Genomic DNA, 19,148 nt, shown 5'->3' on the forward strand with positions numbered 1-19,148 from the left:
TCTCATCCTCATCACTGTTCATCACTCATCCCCTCCTCCCCCCCCTCCTTTCTCCGTCTGCTCGCCCACTTCCTGCCGTGACATCTCAACAGGCTCCTCACTCCCCCCCCCCCAGGCCCCGGCCACAGCAATCGCCACTAAACGACATGTCATTGCCGAGCTGCGGGCATTGTCATCCATCCTTGGACGCCGCCTCATATTGTGCTGATGGTTTTTATATCACGTTAAGTACGAGCGTGTGCGGCTGACCGACTGATATACGGTCTCATTATATTGTTTGATGGCGGTGGTCGAGCGGGGTGATTATGCCGCTGATAAACCGCGGCGGACGAGCGACCCGATAGGCTGATAGGCTCATTAAGACGAGTATTGATCAGAGGCATTGACTTGTGTGTGTGTGTGTGTGTGTGGAGGTGTTGAAGGTGTCAATATTTATGCTGGTGTTAGGGTTCTAAGATGCTACCTGGATGACAGAGGTGGGAAAAAAACAAATCACTTACACTTTGGTATGATACTGTACGTCGTGTTTTTGACGTGTCTTTACATCAGGGTTGTTTTTCTGTAATGCTTGATGAAGAAAAAGTGCACGTCTCTAAATCTTTTGTCAAAGGAAGAGTCTAAAAGGAGTATTTAGACAGACAAAGGCTTCTAATCTTTATGTTAAAAGTCAAGTTGGCCGTTGGAACGAACCCATTTTGATTTAAAATTCAAAGAAAAGGTCAAATGATGGAAATATGTCAATGACTGGAGGAGGTTTGTTGTCCCCCCAGAGCCTGTGGGAATATGAAAATACAACCAAATAAAGGAACAGGAGAGTAATCAGGAGGTGATATTTGGTGATAACTCTTCTTACCGTTGATCAGCTCTACACATTATTCATCTCTGATTGTTTGCACATCATATACATATATGTGTGTGTATTTGCATGTGTGCAGCTGCTCCCTCCCTCCAGCTCAGATCTCTTCACGGCTCGGTTACAGGTGCCAGCTCCTGCTCTTTATATTTAGTATCCACGGCTTTGCTGAGCGCTGAGGCGGGTGGCCCCGGCCAGCTGCTGGGACGCCGCTCAGTGTCAGCTGTTCCTGGCAGCGCGGCAGAGCGGAGGAGGCTTGTCATAACCTTGAATTGGAATTGTTTTCTATGTGCACAGCTGGTGAGCTGCTACTCTTTGTCGGGCGGTGATAGCGGCCCGACACCAGACTGTGATTTGTTTAGCGGTGGGCCTGCCGCGTCCCACATTGGTAAGTGCCAGCTCTGACAGAACTTCACGTTCACACCCTTGAATTATTTGTATTTCATGTGTAGTGCAGAATTTGTCTCTATCAGGACGGGGCAGCGGCTGTTTTTTTGGCTGCTTGTTTTATTTGCTGCAAATAAACCTCCAGTGTTCACCTTTCACTCCTCTTTTCCAAGACTTGCTTTTTACTTATGGCTCTAACTGGAGCCGTCTCACCCTGCTGCACACTCTTTAAGAAACGTTTTTAGCATTCAGAGCGCCAGAAGCAAGAGAGGTTAAAAATATTTTGACTCGCAGCGAAAAGAAAGGCACGCTTCAGGTTGTCAAAACAAAACCCGGGAAGGAAGCTTTTCTTTATGTTTTCTCGCATAAAAACAGACTCGAGGAATTGGATATATAGTCTCAAATCAAAATGTGTGTGTGTGTGTGTGTGTGTGTGTGTGTTTTCAGCTGGTGGAGCCCCTGACCCCCAGTGGAACGGCCCCCAACCAGGCCCAGCTGAGGATCCTCAAAGAGACGGAGCTGAAGAGGGTGAAGATCCTGGGATCAGGGGCGTTTGGAACAGTCTATAAGGTAAGTTTGTCATCACCAAAATAGAAATTACACACAGAATCTTAAAACATTGATCTAATTTTTTTAGTTGCTTAAACTCAACAAATACTTTTTAATACTTTCAAAATACTCTGAAGTGCTCAAAGCATGAGCTACTTAACAGATTACAGTGCTAAACATCACTGAACATGTGTCCAGTTTGAATCTAGAGTCAAAACAAATATGGCTGCACTTTTCACAGCAACAGGGTTTCCTTTGCGACCAAGCAGGGGCTCTTCTCGCATGCATACACATTCTCCACTACCCTTTGCTCAACTTCAATTGAATTACTCAAAATGTTACTTTATCAATCGCTCGACACTTTCCAAACGTTTTGCGACAAGATTCCCTCTTTAAAAAATGATGTGTCGATTTAAAGTTGATACAAAATATTAAATCGACTTTTAAGTTACTATAAGAGGAACACAAATACACCTGCCAGTCAGCATGTTGTCACCATCAAGTCTGGAGACTGGAGGGATTTCAATATTTGAACTACCTATCAGTCATTTAGACTCCAAAATATGGAGAAGAAATAGGGTTCTGCTTTAAGATAACGGAAACATTTTTTACAGTGTAAAACACAACGCGTCATGAGAATTAAGATTTGACCACAAAGAGGAGGTTCATGCATGTGTAAGTGCTGATTTAGTCAAATCAGACCTGCAGGGGTATTTTCAAAGGACAGCAGACACCGTTAAAGACAGGCATCAATATGATCAGGGCTCTGGCTGCCTGTGTTCATGTTTATTGAGATGCTGCATTTATGGTGATTGCCTGTATATTTCAGGGCATCTGGGTCCCAGAAGGTGAGACGGTGAAGATCCCCGTGGCTATTAAAATCCTCAACGAGACCACCGGTCCGAAGGCCAACGTGGAGTTCATGGACGTGAGTATTTATATGGTGACAGTTTGTGTCTACTTTCACCCCTGTGTGTGTGTGTGTGTGTGTGTGTGTGTGTGTGCTCGAGCCGTAAACCCTCAGCCTTGTCAGAGAGGCGGCCCAGTCCGTCACTTTGTGGGATTGTGCATTCGGCGGTAAATTCTTATGAGAGCAGCGTCTCAGTGCGAGGCGGTAATAAAGTGAAGCGTTGTACGGCCAGGCATGTATTGAACGAGACTCTATTAAAAAACAGGACTTGTTTATGAGGTATGGCTTTATTGGAAATCCACGCGTGATAGAGGGGACAAGAAGAGGAGGAAAGGAGTAAGCTGGAGAGTTTCCAATTCTTTCCCACCTTATCTCTGTCACCTTCTTCTTTCTCTTAACCATCCTTCTTCCCACACACCTCCAATACAACTCTTTACTTATGGCCAGGACTTTCATCCTGTCTCCTTTTTTGCACACGATTTCAACAGCACCTGCAGAAGGAAAGACGGGCGGTAGGTAGTAGGAACTTCTTGTTCTTCAGAGTCAGCCAGTTGGTTTTTCTTTACTTTTAAGAGAGTCGAACTACTCAAATTATATAAACAGTTTTTTTCTGAATAAGAATCCCCATTATTGTAAATTGTTGGTGTAATTTTTAAGCAAAAACACCCAGAGAAGACATTTTCCCGTGGCAGGCATGTTCATGTGATGTCACACTCAGGGCGTTGTTGACAACATCCACAGTGCAACAAGAAGATACATGACTGCTAATGTGTTTTAAAGCAAACCAAGAACAACAACAGAATGCGGGCATGTATGCTGGAAAACCAACTTTTATTGGAATCAGCGTCCTCCATCTTGGAGTTCAATATCCAGTTCTCATGTTACATTTATGTTCTTCACTTATGTGTAACACCAGTGACCGCCGAAAGTGGTGATTAGAAATGCCAAACTCTCCTGAGAAAATGCTTCTTAGACCGATTGCCATTTTTCCTCCTCAAGCGAGAAACATCATGTAAAATGGTCAAGTTTCCCCATATATTTCCCTTTATGCCCATTTCTTTCCCCTCCTCCTCTGCCCCCACCACCACCACTACCTCCTTCCCCTCTCTTCCTCTATCCCTGTTCCTCCCAGCGGGAGTCTCTGTCCATCCAGAGCCAATATGCTCTGTCTGCCGGCTTGTTAAACAGCAATCTAAAGGCAGGCTCACGCCTTGCCACTGGGAAACTAGCCACTGGAGTGCCAGCTCCAAACACACTCTGAAAGTGCACACACACACACACACACACACACACACACACACACACACACACACACACACACACACACACACACACACACACACACATACGTAACCAGTGAGCCCAACGAAAGCCTCCCCAGGTGGCAGCGACCTCACATACGATAACTGCAGGGTGATTTGCTTGTGTTGGCAAATATGTGAATTTCAATGAGCGGGTTGATTACTTGATATGCAAAAGCCCAAATGGAGAGCGCTAACTTAGTGTGTTTTCATGCATACACACACTTCCAAAAACACACACACACACACACACACACACACACACACACACACACACACACACACACACACACACACACACACACACACAGGGTGATAGACTGGAGTTAGAAGTGAAACTGGTGCATGTTCCAGCGTGTGTGTGTGTGTGTGTGTGTGTGTGTGTGTGTGTGTGTGTGTGTGTGTGTGTGTGTGTGTGTGTGTGTGTGTGTGTGTGTGTGTGTGTGTGTGTGTGTGTGTGTGTGTGTGTGTGTGTGTGTGTGTGTGTGTGTGTGTAAAGGGGAAGTGAGCAAGTGAGCGAGTTGGGAAAGGAGGGTCAGGCAGCAGTAATGGAGGTCAGCGCTCAGGGAGATGAGAGAAAACACACACACACTTCCACATGTTCACGCACACACGCACAAACACACATTTACACCCACACACAAGACCTCATAGAGTAGAAAGCAGGGGCAAGAGTTTAGCCCGACGTAGTTTACGACTCCCGCGTCTTTTGGGATCACACAGTGAGAAGAAAAACTCTCTCTCCTTCTTCCTGTTACACACACGCAGGTGTCCCCCTTTACTCTCCCCTTTCTTCCTTCACTTTTTGATCCTGAGGTCTGATTTATACCCTGTTGGCAACCTCAGAGGCTGAGAAATAAAGTCAACATGGAAGTTTTTAAAAAAGAGTGCAGTTCCTCAAGTACCCACTAGAGGCTTGCTCCATAAGGTAGTCCACCCCCATAAGTCCACATTTTAAAACTTTACAACAGCAATAAATGTTACCAGCATGATAAAAAAGATTTTTGTCATTATGACTAAATTGCATTTGAATTGATTATACAAGTCATTCATTTGTTTAAATATAAGCCTGAATTTGTGAATCATTATGGGCAATGGTCATTTTAGTGAAAGATGGCGGCTGCTAGCTGATTGCTAGCTGTGGTCTCAGCCAATCTCCGAACTTCAAGTGTCTGCTGTGTTTGTGTCGTATGCACCAGATACGATCCAAACACAAACCATTCAAGAAGTCTGTGCTCTAGCTTTTCGCTTGGTTGATATGTTAGCAATAATTAGCAAGTGTCGATATCTCCTTTTACCATACCTAGCTGTTCAGCTTGTTCAGTGTTTTTCATACAGTGACCTTACTTATTAGCCCACTGCATTCAAAACATTCTCTAAGCTTTTTCAGAATTACCAATTCGGCTCAGCTTCAAATCAACATGTCCCATTCTGTGGGAAACTCGTGATCAGCGAGCTAATTAGTTAGCCCGTTGCTCCTTTTCATGTCCGCTCTCTCGTCCAAATGTGGTCCCTTCTGGCCCAAGAAAACTATCGTGGCAACGTCCAAATGCCAGGTTTGAGATTTCAAAACGGCAGAGGACAAACAAATGAGTGACATCACAGTGGCTACACCCACTATTAATACAGTCGATGGGTATGCCAGTTGTAGAGGTGACTTGAGTCTTATGATGTCGGGCTGTTAGGGCGGGCAGCAGGTGGTTTTATGAAGCAGAGATGTAGTGTCACTACTTTTGGCCAGGAGGTTGTGTTTAAATCAGGGCACTGATGATGCCAAAAGGCTCTCTATGGCCTGTAGCCCCTCTCCGGTTTAGAATTAATCTACTCACACTCACACACCACCACTCTCGCTCCAAGCTCATTCCTTAGCATCTAAATTTAAAAAGGCACCTCATCTATCTATCAGCTGCCCCAGGGCCAAGCCTGGATATACACCTCCTCGACCATTTGGCGTGTGCAGACACAGCGACAGAGCGTGTGTGTCCTTGAGTGTGCGAGTGTTTTAGAGAGCTGCCAAGAGAGCGTGTCCGCATGTGAGAGTGTGCGACTGAGCAAGAGAGCGGCAATAGGAGACTCGGAGAAGGACTGAAGTGAGTGTTTTTAAGCGATGACTCTGAGTGCAGCTTCTGCTCAGCCATAATGCACATACACGCCGGGCCACGAGTATCAGCCCTCACCATCATAACACTTCATCACCAGCACACATCCTTCTGCTTGCAGCTCCGCAATAACAATTACCCAACGTCGAGTCCCAACTGTTCAAACCTCTACGTCCATCTGCTGCAGACAGAAATGAGAGAGATGAGAGGGAAGGCTTGAAATGAATTACACGCAGTATCAAGCAGAAGTAGTGTATGAAATCAAACACACAGGCAGCACCCGGCGTCATTGGGGTGTTTTAATTGTGTCGGTGCAACATTTACAGTGTGAGAACCTCTGTGCACTATACATGTTGAAATATAGATGAGAAAGGCTGCAGCTTTGAAGAAGGTTTCTGTAGGATTTTCTCGCTCGGTGTGAATACTCTGTGGACAGATGCTGCGCATGCAGATGTAGTCATCAGCCCACAAGTCTTAATTTATGCATCCAACTCCACCTCCAGAAGGAAGTCTTTGGAATACAATGCAGCATTAGCCATGGATAATAGATGCATGGACAGACTCAATGAATTCTTTCTTAAAATTAGAGCCTATTACTTCTTCATGAGGGGAAAATTGGCACCAATCCTTCTTAACCTTGGAATCAGAACCCATAGAGACCCCATGACGAAATCCCAGAAGATTTATCTCTTTTGTGGTATTCTGAAATAATGGATTCTGCACGTCTTTGTGCATTAATATTAAACCGGCCAATAAGTCTGGGAGCCACTGATCACCATTACTGCCAACAACCTATCAAACAATCCTGAGTAAGAGTTTTTTAAACTTCATTTTGAGTTTACCAACTTCTTCTTCTTTCCAGATTGTTGATTCTTTTGGGAAATTAAATTCCAAAGTTTGGGCAAGCCATTAGAAGTCAAGAACAAAATAGACCACACAGATTGCAACAATCAAAGTTATAGCTTCAAAAAAATAAAATAAATAAAAGGACAGCAAGCAAACATGACCCCGAATAAGTGCCTCTTTAGAGTTACTGTCCTTTAACTTAAGCCGTTCATGAACTGGCCACATGATGCCACATATTCTTCATATCCAATGAAATCAGAGTCCCCAATGTCTTGTTGAGAACATATTCAAACTAACTAATTAGATAGAGGAAGTTTAGTTTTCATCTTTATCTGCATCATGTTATTTGTTGGCTGGTATTTTAATTAGATTAGTTGCCCCTGGTTCCAACAGTATAAACTGGATGTATCCCTTCTACAGACTCATGACTCATTGTTTGTACACTACCGCTTGGATAGGACTGAATTCCTGAAGGTTGAATCATCAGTACAAATCCTCAATGCCAGTGTTGGAATGTTTTGTGTTCTAGGGGCGAGTAATTTTCCCTCGACTGTGAAGTTTCTGATTCAATACCAACTCCTGCACTACACATGTTGAAGTTTCCTTGGACAAAACATTGAAACCTAGAGTGCATAGCCAGCAGGATGTGAATGGGATTAGTCAATACTGATGTGCACTTTACGTAGCATCAGTGTGTAAATATGTATGAGAGTGGGTGGGTGTGATATAAAAGCGCTCTGAGTGATCAGAAGACTAGAAAAGTGTGATATGAGTACAATCCATTTACCACTCACCATCTAGGTCCTTCCAACATGAAAACATTGACAAAGAAGTAACATTTCCCAGTCTGGGTCATCACAGCAGATTTTCAATCACTACAGCCTTAATTTTGTCCGTGAACCGCCTTCTTTTCCATAGCAACAGTGGCTGAGGTTCAATGGTACCAAATATTTAGAGCACACCACCATGACAACTGATGGATCTGAATCTTTAGGTATATTGACATTCCACTCTGGCTGGTTCTGCACGGTGTCACATCACTTTCTACTCCAGTATTTGCTGTTAATAATAGATCCCCGGTGAAGTAGGTCTGTGCAGGGAATAGCATTGAGAGAGAATTCTTGATCACAATTTAGAGAACAAGAATCATTTCCAGTAGCAAAAATGTGTTCTTATTGGTAAAAGGAAGAGGCTGGAACATTCCTAGAAGAAACAATCTTCTTAGTCCATCTTTGTCCCTCTTCCCCCCCCCTCTCACCCAGGAGGCCCTGATCATGGCCAGCGTGGAGCACCCCCACCTGGTTCGTCTCCTGGGTGTCTGCCTGAGTCCGACCATCCAGCTGGTCACCCAGCTCATGCCCCACGGCTGCCTGCTTGACTATGTGCACGAGCACAAGGACAACATTGGATCGCAGCTGCTGCTCAACTGGTGTGTCCAAATCGCCAAGGTAAGTGGAAACAATCAAGTTAAAGAGGATGACATCTGTTTGTACTGCTGTATGTTGTGTATGCCTGTACTAATACGTTGGCAGGTGTGAGGTGCTGTAATGGATTTTATGGGTTGTGTTTATTAGAGACACAGCTTTTGTCTGAAGCCAGCATGTGAAGGATGGTGACATTTTGAGGGTTTCTAAATGTAGTGTTGCACCAAAAAAAGATCAAACATCAAAATAAACTGTGGAATGAATTGCGGCTTAATTATGATTGGCTTTTGGGTGTCAGTTGTTTTCTGATAACCAAAGTCATTTGAGTTGTTATCAGTCATGACCTTTGCAACAGGGACTCAGAGCACAACACTTGTTCATGAAAATGGTGATGTTGAGTTTGGGACAATGACATGGCTGGTTAGCTTGCTAGACTAAGTGTCAAACATGCTGTCCAATTACATTTACTGTACTTGAACTGTACCAACAGTAAATGGCTTTTGAACTTGCATAACTTTAGCTTTACGGCTAATAGCTTAGCCAAAGAGTTCTATAAGTGAAGCAGACTAGATTTTTTTTCTGATGTGGCTAAGTTGTGGCTAAGCCCCCGGTGAAGCTGTGAGCATGGCTTCCATTGCTTTAGGACCTTATGGGAGAGTAATGGATTTTTCAGTTATTAGTTATACCCCCAAGCCGGCCTTCTTGGCCTCCATCTGGTCTGTGAACTCCTGATGATGCCTTGTCAAGCTTTATCCCTTACTTATTGTACATTTGCAATTCTAGTTAGGCCTTTTTCAAACCACTGCTGGTAAAAAGTCCCAGGACTGTTTGACATAAGAAGTGCGACATGATGAATGAATAATAGTGCCGTTCTCTGCTACCCAACACAATCTGCACTCTGAACAGATGAAACAGCAGTAAGGCTTGAAATATCATGTGTACATTTGCTTACCCAAAGAACATTTGTGTTTTGTTTGCAAATTAAGTCGAAGCAGACATGCTGCTTGATCGTGTAACTGCTGGGTGAGATTGAACTTCTCCGAGTTGCAACGCTAGGGTGACAGTAGGGTGCCAGGGCTTGCTATGACATGCTGTGCCGGCAGACATCTGCTGTGATACAGAGGCATCAACCCATCAGCTCTGGAAGCTGTAGCAGCAAAAGATGATCTGACAAAAGGCTGATTTACTACTGGCACTGATAACAACAAAAAGAAAACTGTTAAAAGAGTGGATTTTTATGCCATCCAAGTTTGCTAATATGCCTTCACTGCAGGCAATATTTCAAGAAAAACCCAGGAATTGCAACACAATTCAAAGTTGCTTCATATCTTGATTTACTATCTTGATGTCATAAGTTCATATGAACTAGTCAAGCATTGCCACTATTACTAAAATAACACAGCTTTAGGTGTTACTTGAATATAACCACCTATTGCTTTGGAATAAAAAAACAGCACCCTCGCTTTAAGCTTCATATCTCTTGGTTTTGCTAAAAGCACTAAAAATCGCTTTAATAAGTTAATCAACCAAGATAGTTGGTGCAAAGATCCTATAGTCTTCCATAAAGAAGTCAACAAGGGTACCCAGAGCTTTGCATGTCCTCTCTACATCTCCAGTGAAGGCTGTCACTGTCTTTGCCAGCGGTTGTAATTGAGTTGCCATGCTAATGTTGCCATTACCCCGCTTACAAACTAGACTGTGACCATTATTAGACAGTACACCTATCAAATCTATGTTCAATTACCTGCTGTGCTTAAGGCCGTTTCCCAAACCATTCTTCAGATACCTTCGTCTTTCTGAAGGACTATCAGAATTGATTTGTGCTGGCCATCGTTAAGGTAATATATTCTTTGGTTTCATCCATCTAAGTCAGCGAAGAGAGCTCTGGATTCATGGGTTGGTGTGGTAGGGCTTAACCCTTTTGCCCCTCATGATGGATGATTCCCAAGAGCTTCAGGAACAGGTTACTTAAGCAGGTACTTATTGCCGTAATTGGATTCGATTTCACCTGTGGCAGCTGGGGGGGGGGGGGTCAGTTTCTTGGTGGTTTCTTTAAGTGAGGAAAAGCAAGAGAAATTACTCACAACTGTCCTCGACATGCCCAACACTATGATACCCAATTCAGTCAAGAGGTTTGTTCTGATTGATTGCAATAACCCCGATTCAGTTTTGCGTATTCTTGATGTAAAACGAAGATGAAGGAGCTTGACTGACTGATTGGAAATCATGGAATGATAATTAGTTTTTACAGAGCGAATTAGTGAACCAATTTGGTGGAATCAATAGGGTTTCGTGGGTTCCTATTAGCCTTTAAAGGAGCTGTCATTTCCATTATTGGTTCCAGGTCTGTCAACAATAAGTAGAAGCCACCTGGGTGCTGGTTAGACCCTCAGCGCCTGGGGCTTATGCAGGGTCATGGTTTGAAAATTGATAAGAGAAATAATGTAGGAATACTTATGTTACAAAGTCAATCTCAGTGTATCATTTAAATGACTTTATTTGTGTCAGAAAAGAGCTCTTGTACTCAATACATTCAATTTGAATTAATGTCAGTGTAAAATTCAAACATGGGAGCCATTGGTCTAACCCATCAACACAGAGTGGAAGGCTAAAATGCTGTTATCAATTGCATAATGACTTGTGTGGGATAATTCTTCTTATGGTGGGATTTAGCCCTATACTGTATGGGTGGTCCAATGCTGCTCCTTAGTTGCTGATCAATTAAAAACCACGGGTTGCAACTACTTGCAACCTGATCCATAGCCCACTATAGCAGCTTTTGAGTTTCCCACTTTGACTTGATGTTCAAGGCACTTGGCAGCTGTGTGAATTTGATGAATATTAATGAGATATGTCAGTTGGCCTCAATGTGGAGGATAGTCCAAGCTATAGACTCGCATTCCCTGCCCTAGAGCCGTGTTGCTAGAATGACTAAAAAACTAGCTGAATAAAACACGACCCAAGAATTTAAGATTGCTGAATTGTTCATGAATCAGTTTCTTTTAATTTGATTCCACCTCCCACTGATACAGTTATAGCAGGGAGTCCATGTAACAGCATGTGTTTTGCAGACCACACAACCTTAAACTTGCAGAGTTGAAATGCTCACAGGATTAACCGCGGTTCTTCTCTGTTATATTAGCCTCTCGGATCCTCCTCACAGGGCTTCCATCGTACAGCCCCGGGGTATTTTCCATGCCAGAAAATAAGATTCTCTGCTGTTTGTCCATGAGCATTAATGTGTGTGCATTTGTGTGTAGACTATCTGAGCACATGCCCATGTGTGTTTGGGCATGTGAGGCAAATAAATAACCCAGAGCCCTCTCCTTTGAGTGATCTTTGAGCTCTCAAGGTAATGATGGGGAACCTGTCCTCCAGGAGAAAGAGCATCCTTCCAAAGACACAATTTTCCAGCAAAGGGGAGAATAATTTTTTTCTCACTCCTCACTTAGCTTTGAAAAGGGCTTTTGTTGAGATGGAGGGCAGAGGAGAGGAAGAGGAGGTATTAAAGAAGATGGTAAGAGAGTGCAAACAGAAGATCTTTGCATCTTCAGGCCTCAGGGTAACACCAAAGACCTGAATTGTCGAGTACAGCCTTGAACAAGAAGATTGATAACACTTACAAAAATGTCTGAGATTAACGCCTGTGCTAACAACCAGTTAACATAGCTTCGCATGGAGACTATCACCAAAGGAAGAAAGCTAACCGTGTATTGCCAAAAGGTAACAGGAAAAAGTTTTAAAGCTAAAACAAATTAGATTTAGACAGAACTAGGCAACCTGTTTCAACTTGAGTAATAGTTTAATGCTAAGCTAGGCTAACATGCCTCCGCCATTACTTCTTCACTAGCTTGTTAGCATTAGCAGTTTCAGGTAGTAAAAGTAGCTGATGATGCCGTTTTCTTTTTGGAGTCAGAGAGGCATCAGTGTTGAGTTTTGTAACCAGCTAAAGACTCTTCACAGGAGCTTTAAAGGTGGTGGATGATAATGGTGCTTGAATCAGTAGTGTTAAATAAACCTTAAGGAAGCATGAAATGGAAGTACCTCAAAATGATACTCCAGTGAATGTACTTGATAACTTCTTCCAAACCGACTGCATGCATTGTAACGTGTTCAGAGTGAAACAACGCCTGTATCATGCAAACCAGATGGAAAATCTCTGTTTTCCTTTTTCACCACAGTGTCTTGGCAATTTGCCAACCGCACCCCCACCCGCCACACATCACAACGGCACAAGCACGCCGCCGTATGTGGGCTCTGACCCGGGCAGGTGACCGCTGCGCCGCAAATTGATTGGCCGCGGCCTGTCGCCAGGCAGTGACTCTTCATCACTGAGTGTTTTGGGCATTGAGATAATGGCCCCCATTAATCTACAGCCACACTCAGGGCTGCCCTGCTCTCACTGCCACACACACACACACACACACACACACACACACACACACACACACACACACACACACAATGACTGACGCTCACATAGTCACATATGCATGCGCTCACACACATAGTACAGGACGTACACACAGGTCTCTATAGATCTGTGTGAATGGCCTCTAATTTATTAGTCTGGATCTTTCCTTTTCCTGTCTTTCTGTCCCATTTTTCTCAGTTCTGCCTCGTCTCTTCCTTTCCTTTCATTTCCTTCCATCTACTTTCCTCTGCCTTTCTTCCTTAATTCCTTTCCTAATCTTTCATTGTCTTTTCTCTTCTTCCCTATCGTTATGTTCATGTGCATTTCATATTTCCTACTATTTTCTGTTTTCATTTCCTGTCTATTCCCTCGTTCACTTTCCTATTCCATTTTCCTCTTTCTGTGTGATCATGTCCTAATCTGTCATTTCCTTTCTTTAGTTTCTCTATCTCTTCTTTTTATTTCTCTTTCTACTTTCTCTCCTTCCTTTTCCCCTTTTTTTCCCCCTCCCTTGTATTTCCTGCTTTACTAATAGACATCTACATTTTCAAATCTGCCTATTTCTGTTTCCATGTTGGCCATGTGCTCAGGTGAACTGTGGTCAAAGTTTGCCCTACATCTCCTTGTACATTAGCCCCTGCGGGCTTCATATCCTCTAGTCACTGAGTGTGTTTCTCTGCATGTGTTTGTTTTGGTTTTTTTGCATTTGTGTAAATGTTTGTGCAGACACAGAAAACTCAAAGATGAGAGAAAAGAGGTCATTTTTTTCAATCTCTTTCTGCATCTCCCTCTTGTCTCCAGCTTCTCTTTATCACTCACTAACTGAATCTCTTTCTCTCCTCTATCTCTCTCTCGCTCTCTTACACACACACACACATATGCTGGGTGTTTTTTTTTTTTTTTTAGGTTTTGTATTATTAATGGAATAATTAGGTTTGGGATGTATTTTAATGAACAAATCAATCACTGAATTAAATATGGGATCGGAACTGAGTGTACGTGGGGCTACGGGAGTCTTTTAATTTGGAGCTCCTCTCGCTTTCTCTCCCTCTGTCTTCCTCTCTCCTCGGGCTCGCTGTAATGAAAGTAGAATGGATTCATCGAGTCGTTGTCCCGAGGTGAAATGATTGGCTCTGGCAGTAAGGCTGGACTGGACGAAGGGTCTCGATTGTCTTTTTTTGGAGGTTTATGGAGATTGGTTTCATGTATTGGTGAACTTGTGAGTTGACGTAAGCACAACATGCCCTGGAGAGAAAACCCTCCAGTCTCTGGAAGTCATTTCATGGATTGACAAGTGCTAATTATTTCCCTCAACATTGAACTTAAATCATTTCTCCAAGGCTAGTTTGATACTGCAGTGAAACATGCATAGAGGTTAGTTCATTTATTTAAACTGTACTCGACCGACTGAAATGATTGGCTCTGGCATTGAAGGCTGGTCTTGACGGAGGGTCCTGATTGTTTTTTTTGGGGGGGGGGGGGTGTTGGATAGGAAAGCATATAGTAGGACATTTTGGTTGATGGAGGAGCACTACATGCCCTGGAGGGAAAACAGTCCCTGCTCTGCATTCACGGCAGCTCTGGACTTTGATGGATTGACAAGAGCTAATTATTTCACTGAACGTTGACCTTAAATAATTCCTCCAAGGCTAACTTAATATTGGAACATGTTGCGGTAAAATATGCATGGAAGTATGTTCATTCAACACAAACCGCAAAAAAAATCCATGTAGTGTTCATTTGTATATAACTGTATATATTTGTAATTTTTCACATGTAAGGCCGATTGATCTATAGCTTTAAGATGTGTATTCAAATAGTTTCAGATCTCGCAACAATAAACCGCAGGACGTCATGTTTAAAAATATGAGACAGAGATAGGAGGTTTTACGATATTTTACCGTGAAAAAAATGTGTTAAATTCAAATCTAATTCATTCTTCCTTGGATTTCATTATTCAGTATGTGAAAAGACACACACACACACACACACACACACACACACACACACACACACACACACACACACACACAAAATCTCAGTTTTCTGGCCATATCAGCAACCCCCCCCACCCCCCCCCCCCCCCACCCCACACACTCTTCACTGCTTAGTCAGGAAAAGGAAAAGTAGAATCTCTGGACTTCTCAAACTCTCCTCCTGATCTTTTACCCCATTTGTGTGCATTCATGTGTGCTTTAGTGTGTGTTAATATTCAGTGTGTGTGTGTGTGTATTTGGTTTTGCATCCCGCGGTGTACCCCCTGGAGACGCCACCTGAAGGCGAAAGGAGATCCAATCTGGTCAAGCTTAGTGTGGAGCCCTCGGTGTCATTCAGCCCCCCCCCCCCCCCCTGCAAACAGTGCATGATGCTGAGCAAACACATCTCGCCTGTACTCATTAGCCGAGCCTTAAGACTCCTCTTCCTCCTCCTCCTCCTCCTCCTCCCCTCTTCCCATAGCACATATCCTTCATCTCCCCTCACTGGAGGATGGATCTCAGTCTTTGCTTGGATTCAAACCTCTCCCTCCCTCTTCCCCTCCTCGTGTCTATCATGTCATCGCATCTCAATCAGAGGAACGTCTCCGTGGACTCAGCTCATGCAGTGCCTGGACACGTGGATTCAGACACTGCTGCTCATATTGGCCTGATTTTCGGATTTCTACTCCCTGTGACATCATGTCTGCAAGCAGAATACTGAAAAGCGTCCTATTTTTTTCAATCAGGATGTCAAACATGGTCCGCTACAAGGACACGTGGTCCTGAAACTGCCACCTCAAGAACTCAAAAGACATTAAAAGTCGCTTAAGTAGTTGAGTGCAATTGAACGTCTTTGAAACAAGAAAAGACTTTGCATCCCATCTCACATCAACCATCAACGTTTGTTTTAATTTAACCATTATTACAGATTGCTCCAAACATTTTGGTACCTTAACCCATCTGAAACTTAACAATGGAGGCTATCAATCAAAGCCAGGCATATCAATGACTTATTAATGTGTTTTGAAAGGCAAAAAATGACTGATTAGGGGGCCAATCACAGAAAGGTTATTTGGTCATTTTCTTGGAAGGAAATGACAATATGATTTGTCTGACATGTCCCCTGATGTTTCTACCATTTTTGGCTTCAATGACATGTTTCCAGTTAGCCTAGCTTTGCGTGCTTTACAAATGGTAAAAACCAATAAAGGAAAATCCAGTCCATTAAATAGACCTTGGCAGCTCTGGAAAAGCTCTGGGTTGGGATTGTTTTGAACAAACTACCATTTAAATTGGCAAAAACTAACTTTGAAGCCAAAATGGGGAGCATTTTGTTTCCCCCCAAGTACCATCCAATACCATCTGCTGAAGAGCTCCGTCCATAGCCTTGGAACGAATGAGTTTATTCATTCAATTTCCAGGACAAATACGAAGCTCGTAAATGGACACTCATCTTTTGGTCTTGATCTGTTGGAAAACATAAATTCTCTTCCCAATTGGATTTTAAAGGGTTAAGAAAGAAGTCAACTCAGGTTCCATTAGAATGTCGTTCGGTGCTCGTTGTAGAAAGCAGGTTTGGATTTATTCATCCTTCATTTGTGCTAACAAACTGGCTGAAAAGTCTTTTCAATGGAAAGCAGCAATGGTACATACTGTGGTGGATGATGGATGTTTTCAGCACCACTCATACCATCACTTTCTTTTATTTCACTCTATATTTCCTTCTAAAACACATTATACTAAGTTATAGTGAATTTAATTCTGTCAGCAGCCTGTACAGCAGTGATCCATGTTCAGCACTTCATTTCCCAGGGGCTTCATTAATAATGCAGTCCCACAATTCCTTTGCATCTCAGAGCTTGTTTGGGGGACGCACATCACGCCGTGATTACCAAACAGTGTGTTTGACTTCGTAAAAAAACAAAAACCAACTAATGTGCACACCGAGCAGTTTCCCACCCCCCACCATTCTCCACTCCATCCCAGGAGTATGTGCGTCCCTGCTGATGCAACAAAATGAGGGGCGAGCGACGAGGATGGAGAGTGTGAGGTGAGCAGGCCGGCGGAGGGATAAGCCCCCTCGGGTCTTTCTAATTATCTGTACGGATCAGCAGTGCTCAAGGATGCATAAGGGGAGGGATTTGAGAGCCAGATCCAGCGGGGAGGTAGGCCTGATTGGATCGGTCACCTCACACTCACAACGCCTGAAGTCGAGGCTCATTAGACACAGATATATGCTCGACTGCAGGCGAGAATCCAGGTAGCCATTCTGAAGCAAAAGATTTCATTGGTAGCACTGTGTGTCTTGTATAAGTGTGGACACTCATGTTCTCAAATGTTAAAGTAAATAACTCTTTTATGACTGGTGCACACATGACCCGTGTGTGAATGTCAACAAACTAATGCATCTCCGTTCCCAGTGCGAGACGTAGCCGCAGTCCGACAGCTTCCCGCTGCGATAATAATCAGCTGTGATTAAAAATTATCACTTCTCAGTGTCACAGCGAGAAGCAGACAAATTATAGGTATTACTGTTGAAGGCTGAATGCAGCGCTGAGTGTTTGGCCTGGTGCTCTACTTTCCACATTCATGCAGCGTGATACGTCGTCACAGCTGTGGAAAGTTTAACTTTAACTTTAAAGAATTGCGGTCCCGATGCAAAAATACTCTGAATGAAAAAAGTTCTTCTCCCCATTCCCAATTCCACTGCACCAGCCAAAAAAAAAAGAAAGAAGATTATTGACATTTGCTCATGTAAATTAAGCCAGCAGCGGTCTTTTATTGCCTGCACGGTGACATTTTGGAGGGATCTTTCTGTCTCACTGGGGAGCTGCGACCAGGCGACAGAGCTTAGATCTTTTTTTAAAAAAAACATTTTTGGCTTCCCTCTCGTGAGGTGGCTGTAGTTAAGAAGCGGGAAGACATGAAGCTCTGATAAGTTTCCTACATTGTTCGTTCCTTGACTCCACACCCTGGAGGGGAATTTAACCCTCTTTTGCTTCCCGCCTTCAAACATCCTCACACTCACACACTCATAAACACATTCAGCTCAGCGCAGGTTGATGGATAGTGGCATTTTTCCCCGCACTGTGGTTCCACAACGGATGAATGCGGAGCAAATGGGGCCTGCGCCACGGCTGCCGTGCCCCCGCTGAGCTGTCGTTATGTATGTGGCACCATGTCACATTCACCTGGATCGATCATTAAGCATCCAAACCATCCAGTGACGCAGTCCAGGACCGTGTTGGTTTCCATGGCAACGATTCCGCACTACCTTAAGCATGTTCACTCTCTGGTTTACTGTTGTCCCATGATGGGGGGAAGTTTGGCTTCAAGTCAATGGAAACTTTTGCTTGAAAAGTTCAAACACAATCTGAGATCTGAGAGAGCTCCTTCAGCGTTTTAGACCGTTTCTCCAGACTGCGAAGGCATGAGCAGACGGACTGTGATTGATGTCTGCCGAGCCCACCTAGGCAGGGGCGCTGCTCGTCAACAGGCCCCATACCAGTAGGGGGCCCCAGAGGGCTGACAAACTTTGAACCAAAGCAGCAACCCAAAATGTGCAAATTTTGCAATGACAGATTATGAGGCCCCATTTGACAGCATTCACTATCACTGCCCTGCTGAACGCTGGTGGGAGGGCCCCCCCGTATTAACTTTTGCCCCGGGCCACAACAGATTCTAGAATAGCCACTGCATCTAGGCATCCAATTGAACTAACCCAGCTGAAAACAAACATTCCTTTACTGGCTTACTCTGCTCACGCTAAACAGCAGACTAGCTGCCTCTTGACTTTTCCAAAAATAAGATTGCAGAATTAACACGCGTCCAATTCAAACCCCAAATGAGGAACGTTTACAGAACTAAATGTTTCAATCTTGGATGAAAACCGATTTGGAATCCTTTTTTTTTTTTCGATTTCCACTGTTGTGCACATAAACACTCTAAAGATCGTAGAAGGCTTTTGTGGATTTGGTTCCCAGCAGCTTTAGAGTTTTTCGAAGTGCTCATGAAAACATGATTAAAGAGAGGTGTTTGTGGATATTGACTCACTCCTTCTTCTTCTCCTCTTTCACACTCACACAGACGCTCACATTGAGGTCGCTCATACACGTTTGCCAGCTCGGTGGGAATGCCTCCCCGTTCTATCTCCCGCGCGGCGCGCACACACACACACACACACACACGCATGACAGACGACCACCTGCGCCACCTGAGCGGAGCCATTGTGGGCGCTCCTTATCGCACCGGTCCCAGTTCTCTGCGTGAGGACAGTCCCACATTGTTGCTGCCTCTTCACCCATTCTTTTTTGGGCGGTTGGTGGTGGTGGTGGTGGTGGGGGGGTGGGGGTTTAGGCAATACACGCGGCGGTCTTATCGCTCCCTCTG

The 19,148-nt window shown here is 43.9% G+C and overlaps 1 protein-coding gene across 2 annotated transcripts in view; it reads left to right on the forward strand.

Moving 5' to 3' along the window:
- The window catches only part of LOC109984174 (receptor tyrosine-protein kinase erbB-4), a 222,756-nt gene that overhangs the window by 183,403 nt on the left and 20,205 nt on the right, over nucleotides 1–19,148 (forward strand). For both annotated transcript variants that reach the window (XM_065951976.1, XM_065951978.1), the window contains exons 18-20: nucleotides 1,688–1,810; nucleotides 2,619–2,717; nucleotides 8,208–8,393. In XM_065951976.1, coding sequence (XP_065808048.1) covers nucleotides 1,688–1,810; nucleotides 2,619–2,717; nucleotides 8,208–8,393 — 408 coding nt within the window. The remainder of the gene's footprint in view (nucleotides 1–1,687; nucleotides 1,811–2,618; nucleotides 2,718–8,207; nucleotides 8,394–19,148) is intronic.

The sequence above is a fragment of the Labrus bergylta genome, chromosome 24 (assembly GCF_963930695.1).
Source record: "Labrus bergylta chromosome 24, fLabBer1.1, whole genome shotgun sequence".
NCBI lineage: Eukaryota > Metazoa > Chordata > Actinopteri > Labriformes > Labridae > Labrus > Labrus bergylta.